We start from the raw sequence: 21,554 nt of genomic DNA, 5'->3' as shown, positions 1-21,554 counted from the left end.
GGGCTGCAAGTTTAAAAGTTGTTTTTTAGGACAATAACTGAAACACCTGCCGAACGGACCCCAGGCCAGATCTTGGATTAAAAGCAGCTATCCAAAGGTACAAGTGGTTTGGGAGGGACAGATTGTGGGTACAGAGTCGCCTTAATAAGAGTATTTGAGGGAGATAAAATATGTAAATATGTCCCATGATCAGAATTGTTTAAGAGTGCAATATACATAAGCTGTATCCATGTTTTCCAGGACTCCTTAGGGCTGCATCCAACTTCTTCAGCCACTGGTAGTCAAATGCTGAACGATCAGACTCCTCAAATCAAAACAAAGAGAACATCTACTGCAGGGGTAGGAAACCTTGGCTGTCCAGCTGTTGCAAAACTACAACTCCCGTCATGCCTGGACAGCTTAAGTTTGTGCTCTCCAGGAATTATGGGAGTTGTAGTTTTGCAACAGCTGGAGAGCCGAGGTTTTCTACCCCTGATCTAGTGTATAGGTCAAACAAACTCAAGCATAGAAGGGCCTCAGAAGCAATGGAGCTGTGTTTCTATAGTTTGTTTGTCTTCTAAATAAAAAAATTAGACAACTTTCTAAACAGTCTTCATTAAAGCGACTCTGTACCCACAATCTTTCCCCCCAAACCACTTGCACCTTCTGATAGCTGCTTTTAATCCAAGATCTGTCCTGGGGTCCGTTTATCAGGGGATGCAGTTATTGTCATAAAAACAACTTTTAATCCGGCAGCGCTGTGTCTAACGGCCGGGGCTTACATTTGTATATGCATTAGGCTGGCACCACCTCTCTGTCCTTCCTCCCCACCCTCATCATTAGGAATGATCCAGGAACATTTACTGCTGTTTGAGCTTTGCACAGGTGTATTAACGATCAAGCCCATGTGCTGGGCTGCCACAGGTGGGGAATAGGAAGCAATCTGCCTGGAGTAATCCTAATGATGAGGAGGGTGGGGAGGAAGGACAGAGAGGGTGTGCCAGCCTAATGCATATACAAATGTAAGCCCCGGCCATTAGACACAGCGCTGCCAGATTAAAAGTTGTTTTTATCACTATAACTGCATCCCCTGCCGAACAAACCCTAGGACAGATCTTGGATTAAAAGCAGCTATCTGAAGGTACAAGTGGTTTGGGGGGGGCAGATTGTGGGTACGGAGTCGCTTTAAACCTTTCCCACCAGTTTATTTATGTAGACTGTGTAAACTCCTGGTTATCCTGCAATATGTGACATAGATTGGGGAGCATACTGCCTGACTGACTGTGTTGGCTTTCTCTGCTCTTTATAAGGCTGGGTTCACAACAGTGCACCATGGATGTATTTCTGCATCTGTATTAGGCCATTAGTCTTAAAGTGACTCTGTGCCCACAATCTGACCCCCCAATTCGCTTGTACCTTCGGATAGCTGCTTTTAATCTAAGATCTGTCCTGCGGTCTGTTTGGCAGGTGATGAAGTTATTGTCCTAAAAAACAACTTTAAAACTTGCTGCGCTGCGCCCAATGGCCGGGGCTTATGCTGCGTTTACCTGGTACAATTATCTTTCGAATTTTCGCAATAACAATCGCATTTGAGCGATAACCGTTCCATGTAAACACAGCGAACGATCAAGCGATGAGCGAGAAATTGTTTATTTTAATCTTTCAACAAGTTCTCAAATCGTCGTTCGCTAAAAATTCACAGATCACTTTGTGTAAACAGTCTTTCAAAAATTCACCCTATGTGAAAGATGGGCTCAGGCGATCTTAAAAACGATCGTAATAACGATATTTCTTACGAATTTTTGAACGATTTTCCTAACGATTTATTTGTCTAAACGCTGATCGTTATAAAAACCAAATTGTTGCTTCAAAATCGTTAAACGATCGATTGGGCGAATTATCACTTTGTGTAAACGCAGCATAAGAGTATTTGTGCCATAATTTTGCACCACCCCACCGTCCCTCCTCGCCACCCTCTTCATCATTAGGATGGAACGTTTTCTCCTGTCTGAACATTGCACAGGTGCCTTAACGATCCAGCCCATGTTCAGTTTTCACACAGCTGAGGAATATGAGACAATCTGCCTGGAGCATTCCTAATGATGAGGAGGGTGGGGAGGAGGGATAGCCTATCCCTGCTAATGAATATTCATCTGTGGCTCTGCAGTGATGAGCGCTGGAGTGACCGCAATTACCTCTATTCTCAGCGCTCTATACACTACAGCAGATTACATGCTTCTAACATGCTGGTAGTTTCCCGTTAAGGCTTCTTGGGGTTCAGTACATGAGTTGTTAGGATTCTGTGGGGGCACGGTTGCTACTAATCATGTGCCTAGGGGGTTCTCTTAGAGGCCCAAACATTGAAGTCACAATATCTCTGAAAAGTGAGGAGTGTCGGCGTGGTCTTTCAGCACAATGGAGAGGAGATCTTCAAGTGCGTTTTTAGCCATTATGTCTGCAATTATATTGGGTGTCATTGCTCAGTCCTTATGTGAATCAAAATATGAAATAAGATGCAGAACTAATGCAGATATGAAGCACACTTACAGTATGCCTAATGTTATTCCACTTATTTTAAGTGCCTTGTTTACGAACATAATTGTAATGGTGGATGGAAATGGCCCGTAGCCTGCTGTAACTCTACAAATGGACCTACATCCCTGGGGAAGCCCTGAATCAATCCAGGCAGAAATTCACATTCACCTTTTACTTAAAGGGAAACTGTCACCATGAAAATGCTATCTAATCTATCGCCATCATGTTATAGAGCAGACGAAGCAGAGCAGATTGATATATATCTTTGTAGAAAAAGATTCAACAAAACCTATAACTTATTGATTGAAATCTTTGCTCACTCTGGGCTTAGGAGTCCAGTGCACAGTGTCACCACCCACTAGACTCCTAAGCATGGAAAAGTCAAGGATTTCAATAAGTGACAAGTTAAAGTGAATCTTTTTTAACAAAGATATATATCAATCTGCTCAGCTCCTTCTCCTCTATAACATGATGCCTTTAGATTAGATAAAAGGTTAACAAAAAAAAAAAAACTATTCAAAAAACAATTAAGAAAAATAACAATTTAATCCCAAAGCAGGATAAAACAAAATTATTAAGAATCATTTGGTAATCATCAGAGTCCATCTATCTTATCCCATGCCAGGTCCGATATACTAAAAAGACAATCAAAATTCATAAGTCATGGTTAAGTACAGGAAGAGACCGTGTTCTGTCTACACTTCATCAATACTTTATTGGGATAGGAGTTTTGTGTGACAGCTGTTTTATGAGGGTAATAGGACCTGTTACCTGGCGGATCGTGGTGGAATCTGACCCCAGGTCTCCATGGCAATGGAGTCAGTGTGGCCGGATGTTCTTCTTCCTGTGTGGACTTTATCATCTCACAGGGAGCAGGAACAGCACAGAGACCAGAGATGGTAGGTTGTGATCAGATGGATCAGACGTTATCAGGGGGTCACAGCATGCATGTACCCATCCTTTACCATGTCCCTGGGGGTAGAGCAAGGCGAATACTGTTGTAAGACATTTGTATGACTTGTCTTTCTTGTATCCTGAGTCTTGACCTCACCCTTTTCACATTATATATGTACGTATGTTTCTATGGATTGCTGCCAATATCTTTCATTTAGATAACTGATATTGTGTTTTCTACAGACCAAGTTCCTATCCCAGGATGACATACAAAGTAAGTCCTGGGGGGCCTGGGAGGACTGACCTAAAAGTAATTGATGCCTTGTTATTACCATCTGTTATAGAATAAGGAACTGTCATGTGGGCTTCATGCTTTCTATCTTTCCTATTAGTGCTTTGTGGAAGCAGCTGGCTTGTCTCCTGTTCATCCATACCTCCTGAGCTTCTTCCTTTTGGAGGAGCAGTCTATACTTTTGTCCCTCTGCCCTGTTTTGTGCCTGTTCTATACATCTACATAAGAAATTCCCATGAGTCCAATCTAGGTGCAGCAGCTGATAGATCAGTGACGTAGAACTCCTCTCCCCTAACTAACACTATAGTGTATTATACTGTAATACAACTTCAGCCTGTCTTCTTTTCTCCCTGTTACTGTAAAATGTACTCACAGCAGATAGAGGCAGGCAGCGTTATCAGGTGAAGTGTATAACTCTTCAGCTAATCCGTATAAGAATTTAGCTTCTTTATAACTGCCCTCCTGAGACCTTATAAGGGTGCGTTCACACCTACAGGATCCGCAGCAGTTTTGATGGTGCAGATTTGATGCTGTATTCAGTTATTTAAATGAAATCTGCTGCGGATCCGGTAAGTGTGAGCGTACCCTAAAGGGGTATTCTAATGTAAGTTTTTTTTTTGTTGTTTTTATTTTAAGTACTGCTAAAGCATATAGGTTTACTTATCTGACCCAGGTTCTGAAACCACCAAAAATCTTTGTTTTATGTCTTTTTAATTACCTGTGATTCCTGAGCAGTTCTTCGGTACTACAATTCCCAGAATGCAGTGCTTAGCTCAGCTGTTTATTACAGCACTCCCACCTTGCTCATTCCTCACCCAGAGAGATTGCAGAGCATTGCTTTAGGCTGCATACACACAGAGCAAAAGTGGCAGAATGCCGCCAGCCTCCCTGTCATAGTGGCAGTCTATGGGAGGCTCGCGCGCCTCCTCTCTTCACTCTGAAGAATAAACATGTTCATTCTTCAGCACGGAGAGAGGACGGGTGCGAGCCTCCCATAGACTGTCATTATGACAGGAAAGCTGGCGGCATTCCACGGCAGAGAATTACGCCATTTTTGCTCCATGTGCACGGAGCCTTTTACAGCAGACTCTCTCCACACAGCAAGTCTGCATTAGCTACTATATTTTCTCCCCTGCTTGTGGCATTGTTCAGTAAATAGCAGCACCAATAAAGATATGTTTATATATGTGTATATGACAGGAAGCACCTTATGAAGCCTCTATGGGGATGGGCAGGGGAGAGGACATCATTCAGGGGGTGGGTATAAAGTTCAGAGACCAAATCCAGACAATTTTTCTGAGACAGCAGAGGGGGATGTGTTGTCTTAGAAGGAAGGGAAGATGCAGGGAGCTGGAGACAATACCACATTGTGTAGTTCTTTCATGTTCCACTTCCTGTCAAAGGTAAATCAAGCTAAAACATACTGTGGGGGAGATTTATCAAACATGGTGTAAAGTAAAACTGGCCCAGTTGCCCCTAGCAACCAATCAGATTCCATTTTTCATTCCTCACAGACTCTTTGGAAAATGAAAGGTGGAATCTGATTGGTTGCTAGAGGCAACTAAGACAACTCTACACCAGTTTAATAAATCTCCCCCTATGTGTAAGTTATATAAGTTCACATCTGGCCCCTCTGAACCATAAAATGGCTGCTGCACACCTTAATAAATGTCCCCGTATGACTTAAGAAGTTTGCAAAAGTGATATGTGTCTTTTACATTATCACCACTAGGTGGAGGAGATGAGCTTACTGTGTGTTTCTAAATTGTATTCTTAACAAGTTTTCTTTATCCCATTAACTTGCTTACATAGTATTAATGGATACATTTTAATTTATTCAGAAAAAAATAGAGAGAGGTGAATAATATATATGAGATATAAGTTCATTTAAAAAATAAAAAAAAAGATTAAAAAACACACATACCAAAACAGTCACCATAGCTGCCCTCTTCACTCCTGACTACGTATTTTGTATCAAACGGCTGGGGGGGGGGGCCCTATTTTTTGACATTTAACTAAAAAAATGTGTATTTGCGGGGGCGGTGTTGTGGAATTATTCCTATATTTACACCAGTTTCTGGGGGAAATTGTATATTTTATTTCTCATTTACACAAAACATTTTGTGACTTTTTGGCCAGTTTATACCACCCTACGACCTCTGATTATAATTTAGGCCAGGAACTGGCATACTGTATGGTGGAGATGTAAGCTAAACTTGTAGCTGGGGTAGATCTCTACATCTGCTGCAGCCATGGATGCAATGTATTTCACGCCGGCGGGCTTCTACATGAGGGTGGTGTATGAAACACAAGTATATCCCCTCGATATGTTTGTTTAACAGAGAAACATTCCGGCTTTGTGAAACCTCAAACAAATAAAAGGAATTATTGTAATGAATGGCATATGTTGTTCCATATCAAGTAGAGGGAAAATTATGGCTCCGTGGTTAGGACACCATACCTCCGGGGTGAGATGTGGATTCCCTGATTGTATGGGACAAACAGAGTCTACTATATTCCTGGGAGCTCACACTGCACCCCTATACAGAGATCTTAAAGGGGTTATCCAGTGCTACAAAAAGTGGCCACTTTTGCACCACTCAGTTCCTTTGAAGTAAATGGAACTTAAAGGGGTTATCCAGCGCTACAAAAACATGGCCACTTTCCCCCTCTCTTGTCTCCAGATTGGGTGGGGTTTTGAAACTCAGTTCCATTGAAATAAATGGAGCTTAATTGCAAACCACACCTGAACTGGAGACAAGAGAGGGGGAAAAGTGGCCATGTTTTTGTAGTGCCGGATAACCCCTTTAATTGCAAACCACACCTGAACTGGAGTTAAGAGAGGGGGAAAAGTGGCCATGTTTTTGTACTGCTGGATAACCCCTTTAAGCTCCATTCACCTTAACGGAATTAAGTTTCAAAACCCAACCCAAACTGGAAACAAGAGTGGTGCTGTCTCTGGAAGAAAGTGGCTGTGTTTTTGTAGCACTGGATAACCCCTTTAATACATGAGGCCATCTATTCAGGACAGTAGCAGAGAACACAATGCAAAAACCTAATGGCTCAAACACACAGCAACGGTGTGTGGGTTTCTTTCAGGTCCTCCAGTTTCCTCACATTCTGAAAAATATACTAAAGGGTTAACTGGCTTACTATGAAAAGTGACCCTAGTAAGGGTTTAATATGAGGAAATTAGATTTTGAGCCTGATAGGAACCAGGGTGAGGTGTGAATAATGCCAGTGTTATGGAGCATGTCAGCACTATACAAGTAACTGAAATAAATAGAATTATAATTATTTAAAATACCAGTTAGGCTCAAACCACCTGTATGGCCTTATAATGTATGAGAAAAAAGTTGTCCTACTGGTGGGGTCTCCGTATGGATATTATAGACTCCAAGCGAGTGCTGAGACCTTAATTATATAGTCTGCTGCCTTCATATTGCAGGCGTCTGGGATATCACATTTTGGCTATGTTCCCACACTGTAAATTTTCTGTAAAAAAAAACAAAAAAAAAAAAACGAGCACCATTTTTTTTTTCTAAATAATGCCCGTTGTTTTCAGACTTTAATGATTTCCATTGAAGACTATGGAAACAACAGCTGTTTGCGCATACAGTGTATGGCTATGTTCACACAACATCAAAAATAGAGAAAAGGCGGCCAATTTTGAAATGTAATAAAAGCCTGTTATTGCTGCGATTTAACTGACTGCAATGGCAATGTATTGAAGTCAATGGGAAGACGGACGTCCAGTGCACAAAATGTATTGAATAACGGAGGTTTATCAAAATAATGAATTAGATCATTATTTTCGGACATTTTTTATTAGTTGTTCACACACAATTTTTCTTTTGTCACTGTTCTCCTCTTTTACTATTAAATTAAATGGACTTTTCAATTAAGCCGCATCCAAAGGCCAATTAGTAACCAAACTAGAATAATGCACTAAGGGGAGGCCAGGCTGCTAAATTACATCCGCTATTTTAGACTCAAAATGACGGAGGTAATTTTAAACAGGGCTGAAAAAACGTTGTGTGAACATAGCCTATAAAATAACGGAAGATGTTCTCAGTAGCCGTCAAAATATGAAAATAACGGGCATTGAAAATCGTGGTGTGAACATAGTCTTTATGTGTTATAAGTAATGAAACGGTTTCATATGAAGCATTAGTAAAGTACCCTTTGTGTCCAGGGTTACTGTTCTGTATAGTGTATGCATGGCTTTAGTGGCCAGTTTGTCAGACAGACTTTATGGCGGCATTTGTCATTGTTATGTTTCAGTAGGACAGCACTAGACAAAAGTCCCAGCACCATCTCCTAGGCAGTGCAGATTAGTGATGCAATACTGAAAATCACCATCATCCAATCTTCCACACTCCATGATTGCTTGTCTTTAGGGTCCATTTACACAGAAAGATTATCTGACAGATTATCTGCTAAAGATCTGAAGCCAAAGCCAGGAATGGATTTGAAAAGAGGCTTTCCTTTAGGACCTGATCTCTGTTTATTGTCTGTTCTTGGCTTTGGCTTCAAATCTTTGGCAGATAATCTGTCAGATAAATCTGTCTGTGTAAATGGACCCTTATGCTAAGTTTACACGGAGCGATTATCGGGCGAATTTTCGCGATAACGATCGAATTCGAACGATAATCGTACGTGTAAACGCGGAGAACGATTGATAAATCGTTCATTTTGATCTTTTAACATGTTCATAAATCGTCGTTCGTAGTTCGCAAAAAATTCGCCGATCGTTCCGTGTAAACAGTGGTCGCGCGATAGGCCTGCCGCCCGCAGCCCCGCCCGCCGCCTGGCCCCCCGCTCATCCGCAGACCCCTGCGCCGGCTCGATCGCCACCCCCGCCGCCGCTCCGATCGCCACCCCCGCCGCTCCGATCGCCCCCAAAGCCCCCCCCCGCTCTGATCGCCTCCGCCGCGACCATACTTTACCTGCTCCGCGTAGCAGGTCTTCCACATCCCCGGCTCCGCTCTTCAGTGCACTGATTGGCTGAAGAGGGGAGCCGGGAATTTCAAACGGCTCCTCTTCAGCCAATCAGTGCTCCTCTTCAGCACTGATTGGCTGAAGAGGAGCCGTTTGAAATTCCCGGCTCCCCTCTTCAGCCAATCAATGCAAGGCAGCACTGATTGGCTGAAGAGGAGCCGTTTGAAATTCCCGACTCATCTCTTCAGCCAATCAGTGCGCTGAAGAGGGGAGCCGTGGATTTCGAAGACCTGCTACGCGGAGCAGGTAACGTATGCTCGTGGCCGGGGCGGCGGGGGCGATCGGAGCGGCGGCGGGGGGGGGGGCGATCGGAGCGGCAGCGGGGGGGGCGATCGGAGCGACAGCGGGGGGGGCGATCGGAGCGGCAGCGGGGGGGGGCGCGATCGGAGAGGCAGCAGGGGGGGGCGATCGGAGAGGCAGCAGGGGGGGGGCGATCGGAGAGGCAGCGGGGGGGGGGCGATCGGAGAGGCAGCGGGGGGGGGCGATCGGAGAGGCAGCGGGGGGGGGGGCGATCGGAGCGGCAGCAGGGGTGGCGATCGGAGCGGCAGCAGGGGTGGCGATCGGAGCGGCGGGGGTGGCGATCTGGGCGGCGCAGGGGGCTGCGGTTGAGCAGAGGGCCGGGCTGCGGGCGGGCCAGGCTGCGGGCGCGCGATTGCAAAACGATTTTTCCGTACGATATATCGTACAGTCTAAACGCTGATCGTTATAAAAAAAAATCGTTACTTCGAAATCGTTAATCGTGCGATCGGGCCAATAATCGCCTCGTGTAAACTTAGCATTATGGTGCGTTTACACAGACAGATTTATCTGACAGATCTTTGAAGCCAAAACCAGGAACAGACTATAAACAGGGATCAGGTCATAAAGGAAAGACTGGGATCTATCCTCTTTTCAAATTCATTCCTGGCTTTTGCTTCCAAAATCTGTCAGATAAATCTTTCTGTGTAAACGCACGACTCCTGTATCTTCTGTTTAGGTGCTAATGCTGGTTTTTATTTGGCTTTTCCATATGGAATCACTTACAGTTTTGTCCTAAACATTGGTTCCTGTTTCTGCCCATTCACTGTTTGATTTGTTGTGCCTTTTTATCTGTACTGTGTATTGCTTTGAATATTCTACACTCATATTTTCATGTCTTCCTTTGTCTTTCCACACTTTTTCCTTGCATAATCTTCTCAATTTGTTTATACTTTAACACACAGCTGACTTGGAACAACCAACATCTTCTTACACACACTGTGGTGGATTTCCATTTAAAATAAGCTTTATAAGCCTTTCCAGTATTTCAATTGATAACTCTGTTGTTGTGGCAACATTTTTCTCAGCCATTGCAAATTAAAAACATATTTTATTATAGGGGTACTCCAGAAGGGAAAAAAAAGTTTTTAAGTTAACTGGTATTAGAAAGTTTTACAGATTAGTAAATTACTTCTGTTAAAAAAAATTAAAAATCTTAGGCCTTCCAGTACCTATCAGCTGCTATATGTCCTGCAGGAAGTGGTGTATTCTTTTCAGTTTGACACAGTGCTTTCTGCCCACTTCTCTCCAGAACAACAAAGTTTTTCTGTGGGGATTTGCTACTGCTCTTGACAGTTCCTGATGCTGACAAAGGTGGCAGCATAGACTGCCCTGTCAGATTAGAAAGAATACACCACTTTCTGTAGGACATACAGCAGCTGATAAGTACTGGAAGGCTTAAGATTTTTTTTTTTTTTTAATTATTTCTCTATCATATAATTTTCTGGTACCAGTTGATTAAAAAAATCTCTGGAGTACTCCTTTTACTACAAAAATTCTCATCCATATGTTTGAGGGATATTTCCTGAAATCAGAATGTTCATCTATGAAACACTGCATTGTGTCATCTGTGATTTGTGTATTCTCACAGAGTTCAAGGAATGTTTTAACCTGTATGATAAAAAGGGAAAGGGCAAGATTCCTGCTCAAGACCTTCTGACTGTCATGCGTTGTTTGGGGACTTGTCCCACCCCTGCAGAGGTCAGCCGCCACCTGCAGGTTCAAAAAATTGGTAGGTATTGGTACAAGTATATTATTTATGTTATAGTCTATGTGGCAAAAGCCAGTTTAAGTGTAATGCAAAAACTGTCAGTAAATGTTGTTTTTTTGGGGGGGGGGGAGGTTATTATTTTTTTTTTATTTAAGAAAGCATACTTACCTGCCCCCAATCCCCTGGAGCTGCTGTTTCATTTAGGCATAAAACACCCACTCTGCACAGTGATGGGGTCAGCAGTTATTTCCTGCTACTATGTAACATGGTTTGACACCCCATACTGTAAAACAAAGACTTACTTCTGCTACATTTTTGGGGATGTAAAACAGCCCAAAAACGTCTCATTTATGTCTTAAAAAGTTTTTTTTTTCCCGTTGAGTTCTGTTGACTTCAATAGGAAAACTGCCTTTTATGCCATTTTATGGCTATAATTCAACTACAGCTCTAAAATCAAGTTGCAAGGCACGTCCCTTGGGCAGTTTATGTGCACGTATCTTGGCACATCTTTTTGGGACCTAAACATCCCCCAAAAAATTTGTTTGCAGTCCATCTCTTAATGTGTCTGAAAATATGGGCAAAAAAAAAGTTTGAAAAAAATCCCCCAAACAAGCTGAAGAAACATGATTATTCCAGACAGGTTTACTTTCAATTATTGTGGAGTTTACCTGCTACATCAGCTGAAAGTTTGTTCCAGGCGTACTACTCTTTCAGTAAAGTAAGATGTTCTCCTGTTGCTCCAGATCCCCTAATCAACCTCAGATTGTGTCCAACTCTTATGGAAGGATTTTTTCTATGGGTCTACTCCTGGTATTGGAAAAATACTGTGGCTCAGATTTACTAAAACTACTTCAGTCTTCAAATGTGCCAAGTAAAACTGGTGAAGGTTTTCCAGTCTAGGTTGCAAATATTGACCTCCTCCCCATTTAAAGTGTAACTGTCATTTAAATTTTTTTGCAGGAATCAATGGTACAAGTGATTTTAAGAAATTCTGTAATAGGTTTTATTAAGCAAACAAGTTTCCTCCTGTTCTCAAAAAGCTCACCCAAAAGCCCCTCACCAAAAAGCCCCTCACCCATCTGTGTCTATTATAAGGAAAACAGCTTTTTGAGTACAAACAGGCTTTTTTTTGCCTAATAAAACCTATTACGGGGTTGTTTTTTTAAATCCCTTGTACTATTCATTTCTGCAAAAAAAAAATAACTATTACTACTTTAATGTTAAAGAAAATCTAAATTCCCAGTCACATAATAGGTTCTGTAACCCTACAAATGCATATTGCATTCAAGCGGTGTGACTGTACCCTTGGGGTAAATTCACATTAAGAAATAGTGGGGAGTTTTTTTCCTTTACAAATGAAGACTAAAAATTAATTTTACATCTGTTTGCAACTTTTTCCCCCCTTAGTGGAACATGAAGTGGTGACTTTCAGGGTACAGCATGTCATCCTGGAACTTTATCCTTACCATGGTTTATGCCTTAAACATGTATTTAAACTCCATTGTGTGAATAGGCTTTTGCAAAAAAAAAAAAAAGAAGAAAATTCAGGCTGAAAAATGTACAAACTAAAATGTAGGCCTGTTATACATATCATAGCTGGTCCCTGGTCTCTACTCTGTAGGTAAAGATGGAGAAGTGGATTTCTCAACCTTCTTGACCATCATGTACCGTCAGCAGAAGCAGGAGGACCCAGAGAATGAGATCCTTGTAGCCATGCTGATGACTGACAGGCACAAGAAGGGAAAGGTCCCACTGGCCGAGCTCAAGGCTAAACTAACCAGCATGGGAGAAAAGCTAACACCTGAAGAAGGTAGGACTAACATAGATAATAAGATAATAGTCTGGGTTGTGGTAGAGGCCTAGTGTTACCATTGGATTTGTATATCGCTTGAGAAAGCGGCAGTGAGCAATGCAGCAGATGTTTGTTTTACTCACTCAAAAAAATCTATTATTTCTATTTTCAGTGGATGATCTCTTTCGAGATGCTGAGGTAGGGCCTGATGGCATGGTGAAGTATGAAGACTTTGTGAGGAAGATCACAGTGCCACCACCTGACTACTAGTGTCCAACACATGGTCAACTCGCCTGCAGAGCCTTTACAACGCTCAATCCATCTTGTGGGCCGGACCTCACGAATGAACGCTGGACTGTTTCTGCCACCTATACCCAGGGCTATGGGGTTGGTAAGACTCCTGAATTTTATCAAGCACCGACTCCAATTTTATCAAGCTCTGAATCCTTCATAAATGGACGGTCAGACACCAGGGGAGTTATTTATTACATTAGTGTAAAGTAGAACTGGCTCAGCAGTTTCTGCGTAATGTCCTACATGATCCTGGGGCGACTTCTGAAGGAATAACGAAAGATATAAAGCAGAGGGTGTGTGCAGGGACCGCAGCCAGTCTCCAACTACCATGTCCTGAACAGCTTACTACTAACTAAATATTCACCATACACAAGGAAAACTGTTAATGCCAGATATCTCTGATACAGAGGTCAGACATAGACCCAGATTTATTAGCTCTCTATCATCGCGGCCCCACAGGAACTACCATTCAGTGACTGCAGCTGTGCCCCGCCTCACTCACTGATTGGCTGAGCAGGCATTCTTAAATGGGAGTGACTTCACAGGATCAGGAGCCCAGCAGGGGACCGTGAGCTGTTATGCTGCACAGTGAGGGCACAAGGAACACGTAAATAGGACTTTTTTTTTTAATTATTATTATTGATGCCCCCCCCCCGCCCCCCGCAACACACAGCCTCCTGCAGCCATAGCACACTGAAGAAAAACACACAATCTTCTCCCAGAGACAAAACACCACATTGAGGACAGTGGTTACAGCTACACAGGATATCTTCATACTACACTGCTGCTCATATGCAGTCATCCAGAACAGCACAGATCTCCCCCCACACAATGGACTCTTCCAGCTCAGAAAGAAACTGACAAATAATGACTGACAACCTCTCCCCGACCACCTTTATCTAATAGGGCCAGTGCTTTATTACTGATATACGGAGGAAACTTAATGTACGTGAGAAAGGGTTTATATTTCTGGTTGTTATAAATAAGGTCTTTAGATTGATAAAACATAAAATATATTAATGAGGAACATTTATAAAATTCATATGAAAATTCCAACTCCACAGCCCTGCCGATACCTATCATCACATTTTTTTTTACACAACTAATAAGGATTTTAATGGTTGCACAAAAGATGTGATCAGCCAACGAACCAGACATTTCTCATTTGTTGGCTGATCTCAGGCTCTTTTACACAGGACGGATATCGGCAGTGACCATTTCTGCACCAGATTTATCCCAAGGGCTCAGGCCATTGTTGTATTCTTAGTAAGGGTTAAAGAGAGATGCTGAACTTTTTGGCAATGTTCTTGGAACACTATAAAACCAGCACTTTGACCCACGCTGATAGACCTCTCACTAGCCAGCCAACACCCTGCTCTGCACTGATGAGGGGCAAAACCCCCAAAACAGCTGTCTGCAGATGGGAAATCTTTTCTTTTGGAGAGATTGTTTGGCTTAGAATAAAATCCTCTGTCAATGTTCTAAGGCTCCTTGACTGAGCGAGACTCGGGGACATTTCTTTGCTCAAGAGATGTGAGAGCTATTTTGCATATCCTTTCTTCTCAGAACACTTAGGCTTTCTAGCCCAAATTTAGACCAATTATTAGTTGGCGAAGGTCCCTGTTACATTATTGGGCAAACAGGTTGACCTTGTCCTGTGTAATCAGGGTAGTGATCCTCTGGCGATAGTTCTTTAGCCATATTTTCGGCAGCTGTAAGTGATGGCAGGTCCCAGGACTGCCTGTAAAACATGGATACACTGACTGAGGTTTAGCTCATCTCTGACAGCTTTTCCTGTTTGAGCAGTCACTAGGACCACCCACTGGACCCCTAAACAAGTTATGCTGGGGAGATTTATTACGCTGGTATAACAAAATCACCTGCTGGTCCATGCCACTACATAAATCCAGGTGCATCAAAACTGTGCGGCCTCACTGAAACATACGCCTGGCAGATTTTAGCAACAGCCTCAGTGCACCAACAAGCCCCCTCCTAATATACTCACTCATACATGCACAGGCATCAATGAGCTTGCATTCAATGTTTCTGCATCCTTGGACATAGGATTCTGCAATTGACTACTAAATGCATCCGATCTGATTATTCCCTTTTGAAAGTTTAATGCATATTAAGTGAAAATGTTAACGTCTATACCACAGCATGAGGCCATGGTCCCACTGCGTATACCACCGTCTGGATCCCAGAACAGCCGGTGTTACTGAAGATCATCCCGGCCGGTACTGCAGTACTGGCCGGTTGATCTTCATTTCTGGTGAATTCGGATGCGGGCGCACATCCCAATTCACCGTTGCACACAAAGGAGCATCCATCTGGAGCTGCACGCTCCGGACAGGATTCCATTCAAATACAACGTATGTTTAGCATAAATCACAGGCGTTTTTGCAATTTGCAACAACAGCCGTGATTTATGCTAAACATAAGTTGTGTAAACATGGCCTAATAGTGTGTGGCGTGATATAGTTAGTAAACCTGGAGCACTGTTGTGGAATGGCTTGGTCAACTATTAGAGTGCCAGAACTTTAATTGTAGTGTATAGCTTATTTCTCTCTAATATTTTGGTTAACAAAGTCTTTGTCACCTTTTAGCAGAAACTTTGGAACATTTCTGAGGGCTTAACTTGGAAATGTGTGCAACCCAATAGAGAGAATGAGCTGTGTGGCTGCAACATACATGGTGCACTCCATTAAAGGGGTTATCCAGCGCTACAAAAACATGGCCACTTTTCCCCCTACTGTTGTCTCCAGTTCAGGTGCGGTTTGCAATTAAGCTCCATTTACTTCAATGAAACAGTTTCAAAACCCCACCCAAACTGGAGACAACAGTAGGGGGAAAGTGGCCATGTTTTTGTAGAGCTGGATAACCCCTTTAATTGGGGGTCCAAGTGGGAAAGTGTCTCACATAGGACCCCCAGCCTTTTCTTCCCAATGGTCTCTCAGGCTCCTGGATTCTCCACTAATATCCAGATATAATCTCTTGAGGCTAATAAAGTAGTAGATGATCAGTGTCATTTTTGGACCAACATAAAAGATATTGATGGGCTTTTATTAGCGTTTTAGGTTATGTGTTTGAGAGGTCTGAAATGCACTGATGGGTTTTAAATTTTTTTTATGCTTGTATCTTTTACATATTAGTCCAAATATAAAGTAGTAGATAATAAATGCAGTACTTGCTTTATGTTTAACAGTCACACAAGAGGTTATCTAGATAGGGGAGGATCCAGGAACTAAGTTGACTCAGACAATTGGGAATACCCACAAGGAGGCAATCCAGAATAGAAGTTTAATGGGATCCACACATGCCCTCCAAGGATGAGAGTTTAGAGTGCTTGCCATGGACAATTTAGTAACTATAAAATCACTTTCTCCACAACAATGTGTGGTTTCATTGCTCTTTATCACTTTAAAAGGAGTTATCCAAGAAAGTTATACAGGATTTGTAATTTACATCTATTTAAAATTTTCAAATCTTCCCTTACTTATCAGCTACTATATGTCCTGCAGGAAGTGGTGTTCTTTTCAGCCTGAGGGTATGTGCACACTGAGTAAATAGGACAGAAAGTCCGTCGCGTAATCAGACGCTCGCGGACAGCGGCGGGCACGCGCGTCTCCGCCCGTGCCATAGACTTTATTCTATGTACAGGCGGATTCCTTCCTCCGCCCAAAGAATGAACTCGATCATTCTTTAGGCAGAGGAAGGAATCCGCCTGTGCATAGAATGGAGTCTATGGCACGGGCGGAGACGCGCGCGCCCGCCGCGGTCGTCTGATTACGCGACGGACTTTCTGTCCTATTTACTCAGTGTGCACATACCCAGACAGTGCTCTCTGCTGCCACCTTTGTCTATGTCAGGAACTGTCCAGAGCAGGAGAGGTTTTCTATAGGGATGGGCTACTGCTCTGGGCAGTATGGAAAAACTTAAGAGATTTTTAAATAAATAGAATTACACATCTATATAACTTTCCGAAACCAGTTGCTTTGAAAGAAGAGATTTTCTCTGGATAACCCCTTTAAAAGGAAGGGTTGCAAACATATGCAGACTTGGATTGGGAGGGGTGACGGTGGTATAGGCACAAATATCACTGGAATCGAGAAGCACTGCCCATCACATTCAGAGTGTTCCTATTCACCCCTGTACCCATTACAGATTTAGAAATGGGGCCCCAGATCTTCTAGTTGAGCCTTACCACGCATCCCTTTCCCTTGAAGCTATAAAGTGCAAAATGAAATCTTTATAACTAGACCTCTATGAGAAGGGACAGCCACATGTCACAAGAAGACATCAGAATGCTTTTATTACATCTAAAGACTTCTACAGAAACAGATAACATTCAATAGGTAAACAATTTTTCCAATGCAAGTAATAAATATTTTCACTTGGTACTTTATACAAACTGACATTGGCCTATTATACATCTTTAAAAGCCTTTCAGCTGGTCTGGCATGCCATATGAACACAAGATTAAGGCAATGAGTTACAGGATTGGATCGTTTGTGGTGTTCTGTACATCTGCTGCCGCGCGTTCTGCTGCTTACCCCACCGCAGTGTATGGATAAGCAGCAGGACTGTATTACCCAATGAGAGCAAAGGATGGGAAAAACATGAAAAAGAAAGTCACAAACAGAGCACATCTCCTTGTAGATCAGCTACAGAGCACAAAGAGCCCCTACTACAAGCCATCCAGGAATATTACCCTTTGTGATGGATGAAGAGCTGGCTATAAAACCAGTGATCAAATCTTATTTCCAGAATTAAAATTTTAACCTCATTTGGAAAACATCGATTTAGAGTATGTAATGAACTTACACTCAAAACTAAAAACAAAGGTTAGGTGGTTTGGTCTGCAAAACCTGACCTCTTACCACTAGGGGTAGCTAATGAGTGCATTTACATTTATAGATCAGGCTTCCCCAACCGGTGGCTCTCCAGCTGTTGTAGAACTACAACTATCATCATCATCATCACAATTCCTTCAGCAGAATAGGAATTGTAGCTTTTTCAATAGCCAGATACCCACAGGTTGGATGGCATCTAGAGGGAAGCCTAGATCCTCACTTTACAGATTAGTGACATCTCACCTAAGAGACTACGCCAAGTGCAAACTAACAAATAATCTACTGCAACCAGTCTTTTCTGGTATGCAGATCTGTTCTTGTAAAACTGAGAAGAGTCCCGTCACTACAACCCCTCCCTCCATGCAAAGCACCTACAGAACAGTGCTGCACATAACCTCTTATGTTATGGAATTATTCTATAAATTAGATATCTGAGCCCTAAGGCCTCTTTCCTGCCAATGTAAATTGTATGCAGGCAAGAGTCCCATCCTGTCACATGCAACTTTTTACCAAGTATTCTCATGTCATTGGCTAAGAACTAGAGATGAGAGAACCTCGAGCATGCTCGTGTCGATCCGAACCCGAACTTTCGGCATTTGATTAGCGGTGGCTGCTGAAGCCCTAAGGCTATGTGGAAAACATGGACATAGTCATTGGCTGTATCCATGTTTTCCAGACAACCTTAGAGCTTTATCCAAGTTCTGCAGCCCCAGGTAATCAAAGGCCGAATGTTCGGGTTCGGATCGACTCGAACCCAGTTCGCTCATCTCTACTAAGAACACATCACGCAGGACTAGTAGGGCTGGACTCCTATTTCCTGCCTCTGGGACTGGCATCATCTTCATTGGTAGCCAGTAGTGTTGAGTAGATCTGTGAGAATGTTTGGCGACATAATCTGAACCATAAGCCTCGGAGTTTAGTTCCCCTCAGCTGCAGAAGTTGGATGCTACCCTAGGGCTGCCAGGAAAACCTTAAATACAATCATAGGCTGTATCCATGTTTTCCAGGACTCCCTAGGGCTGCATCCAAATTCTCTGTACTGTGTACAGGGTTAGATAATGTTGCCAAACCCAAACATTTTGACAGATCCACTTAACACTAGTAGTCAGAAATCATCATTTAGTTATTACCCAGAATTTAAGATCAGTCTCTCTACAATCCCCATGATCCACAAACAGGGCATGTTTTCAGAATTCCCTTACTATTCCTCAGGTTATAGTTATTGCCAGTGCATCAGGAATTGTCAAAAAGTATTCTCTCCAAGGGATACCCTTAAAGGAATTATCCAGGTTTAGGAAAACATGGCCACAAGAAACAGCACCATTCTTGTCCTAAGGTTGGGTGGGGGTTTTGCAGCTCAATTCCATTGAAGTGAATGGAGCTAAACTGTAATACCACACACAACCTTAGGACAGGGGTGGTGCTATTTCTGCAAGAAGGTAGCGTTTTTTTTTTTCTTACCCATTTCAATTATGACCCATTAACATTAAATGCACCAATTCAACGTTATCAGCCACCTATCTAGTGTGTATGGTGGCCCCCTGACTCCCCCACCCCAATGGCAGATGTTATGGAGAAAAGGATCAGACACGTGGGATTTCAAATGCCTGATCATTTTGTTCTCTGGGACAAAAGCTGTCACCAGAGGTGTCTGGTGGTTTCTTTTTCTATTCACATGTATGTACAAGAGGGATCAAGGAGAACAGTGGTTAGGCCATACAGAGGCATCCATATGTATACTGCACAAAGATTGGAGCCTATGCTATACCATAGAAAGAAACTGCACACAGTATAAAAGCAGCTGTATTCTAGCCTAGAGACAAGAGAATCCACTCATAGGATTCATTTCTGCTTCTGTATTATGGCCACAAGTGCAGAGTCACACCTGAACCTCCCAGCATCATAGAGAACTAGAATATTGTCAGTTCAGGACCTGTGGTCTGGCAGAGACTCACATCTGTAACAGACAGTAAAAAAAGACAACCTAGATTATGGAACTTTTTCAACGCATAACAGCATTCAATTTTTTCTACATTTTCTTGTTCACCCACAGCTAACATCTGACCATAGCAGGTTTTTACCAAATCATACTGCCTCAAAAACACTCATACTTCGATGACTTATTGGGGGTCAGTACAGTCACATCTTGGTAATGTCACATGACAACGCTCCTCCTGTACTGCTACAGGATGGCTACAGGGACACATTCAGGGCATTGTGATAGCAACTGGGTAATTAGCAAAAAAAAGTAAAAAAAAAAAAAAATCTATATTTTTGATGAGCAGTGTAGGGACATTTCCTTGTACTGCTTTAGGGTATAAACACACACACACCGTGTACGCAGCGTATTTACTGCTGTGATACGCAGCAAATACGATCTAAATAACTAAACACAGCATCAAATCTGCTGCAGCTCTGCTGCGTATACGGTGTGTGTTTGTACCCTTATAGTATGTATGTATATATATATATATATATATATATATATATATATATATATATAAAAAAAAAGCTGCCAATACAAAAACAACCTGCATTGCTATGTTTGTTCAATGCAGCTTTCTACACATTACCTTGCATGTGAATACTCAGGGGCTGTATATTATACCACTGTCTCATGCTACACTGCTGTATAAACTGCTCTGAATACTTATTTGAAAATAGTAGCAAGAGCATTACACATACAGCAATTGCAGCTCTGCCATAAAGTGCAAGTGTCATTACTTTCACTGGTAGGATCCTACACCAACCAATAGCCTCTCACCTGCTATTGCAAAACATTGTGACAGCCAGCATGCTGGGAATTGGGCCACAGGTTAAGAAACCCTTATTGCCAACTAACCGGTGTAGCCATGACATGATACCATACTCCCCATAGCCATCCTGAACATAAATGTATAGAATTGGGTCATGACAGACGTCATTAAATGAGATGACTTGTCTTGTGCCGATTCAAAGTTACAGTCTGCATTATAAATCAAATCAAGCTTTGGAGCTGAACTCATTGTGGAACTTGCAGTCTTTCCACCGGCCACTATACAATAACCCAATAAGTTAGAAGAAACGCCCCACTGCTTCGTGAATGCTTACATACATTTTTAGGATTATGTCCAATTTTCAATGCAGTCAAAAATGTAACTGTTTCCAAAAGGCAACAAGCAGAATTGTAAATGCAGCTCTGGACTACAACCAAGATTCCACACAATAGTAGAAATGTATCATTTGTTTCAGCTTGTTAAAGTGTCACTGTAATTTGTAAAAATATTTGACATGTCAGAGACATAACAAAAGTTTGTGATACAACAGCACCGGGGAACAAGGTCCGGAGAGTGGCAGCGGAGAATAAGGGGTGCATGCTGGAGGGTCAGTTATCCTGGGAACTGACCTAGTAACGTAAAGCAAGAAGGAGTCCAACAGTAGCTGTAGGACTCCTTATGTTGTATAGACACGGCAAAAGTTTTGTTAAGTCCAGGTATGAGTGTTCAGACCCCTATTGATCGGGAGATCGAGCAGGGAGCCCGACTGATATTGACTCAGAGCCAGGAGGGGCATTTTCTTGTTCTTAGCGCAAAGTACACCTGGCTCGTTCAACCAATTGGTACGGGTCTGAACAGACCTGGACCGAACAAAACTTTTAACATGGGTCTGACATCTAAAAAGTTTTTACAAATGACAGTAACTTTAAATAGATTATATTTATCCTGTAAAAAGAAGGGTGAACTCATGCTTTAGAAGCAAACAGAGAGCCTACCCAAAGTCAGTCTGTCAATGTTAGAGGGATGGTATAAAAATTGGAAGAATAAGGTCCGCTTTGTCTGCAAAGAGCAGCATCACTCTGGTCCATTGACTTGAGCCTGGTATTGCAGCCTTCTATTAACCATATTGGAGGTTGAGAGGCACTACCAG

At 42.5% G+C, this 21,554-nt stretch overlaps 1 protein-coding gene across 2 annotated transcripts; it reads left to right on the top strand.

Annotated features, from left to right (window-relative positions):
• The first annotated feature begins 3,349 nt into the window (after nt 1–3,349).
• Nucleotides 3,350–16,360, top strand: CALML4 (calmodulin like 4). Of its 2 annotated transcripts, XM_069986181.1 has the most exons (5): nt 3,350–3,413; nt 3,652–3,682; nt 10,590–10,730; nt 12,331–12,519; nt 12,674–16,360. In XM_069986181.1, exons 1-5 carry the CDS (start codon nt 3,411–3,413, stop codon nt 12,769–12,771), a joined length of 462 nt encoding a protein of 153 aa, XP_069842282.1. In that variant the 5' UTR covers nt 3,350–3,410; the 3' UTR covers nt 12,772–16,360. The 2 variants fall into 2 exon arrangements, with proteins under 2 accessions (XP_069842282.1, XP_069842291.1); XM_069986190.1 differs by lacking the exon at nt 3,350–3,413 and having other exon boundaries at nt 3,659–3,718.
• Nucleotides 16,361–21,554: the final 5,194 nt, after the last annotated feature.

Source organism: Dendropsophus ebraccatus, chromosome 1, assembly GCF_027789765.1.
Source record: "Dendropsophus ebraccatus isolate aDenEbr1 chromosome 1, aDenEbr1.pat, whole genome shotgun sequence".
Taxonomy (NCBI): domain Eukaryota; kingdom Metazoa; phylum Chordata; class Amphibia; order Anura; family Hylidae; genus Dendropsophus; species Dendropsophus ebraccatus.
The sequence above is the reverse complement of the archived record's forward strand: the minus strand, read 5'-3'. Positions and strand labels throughout refer to the sequence as shown.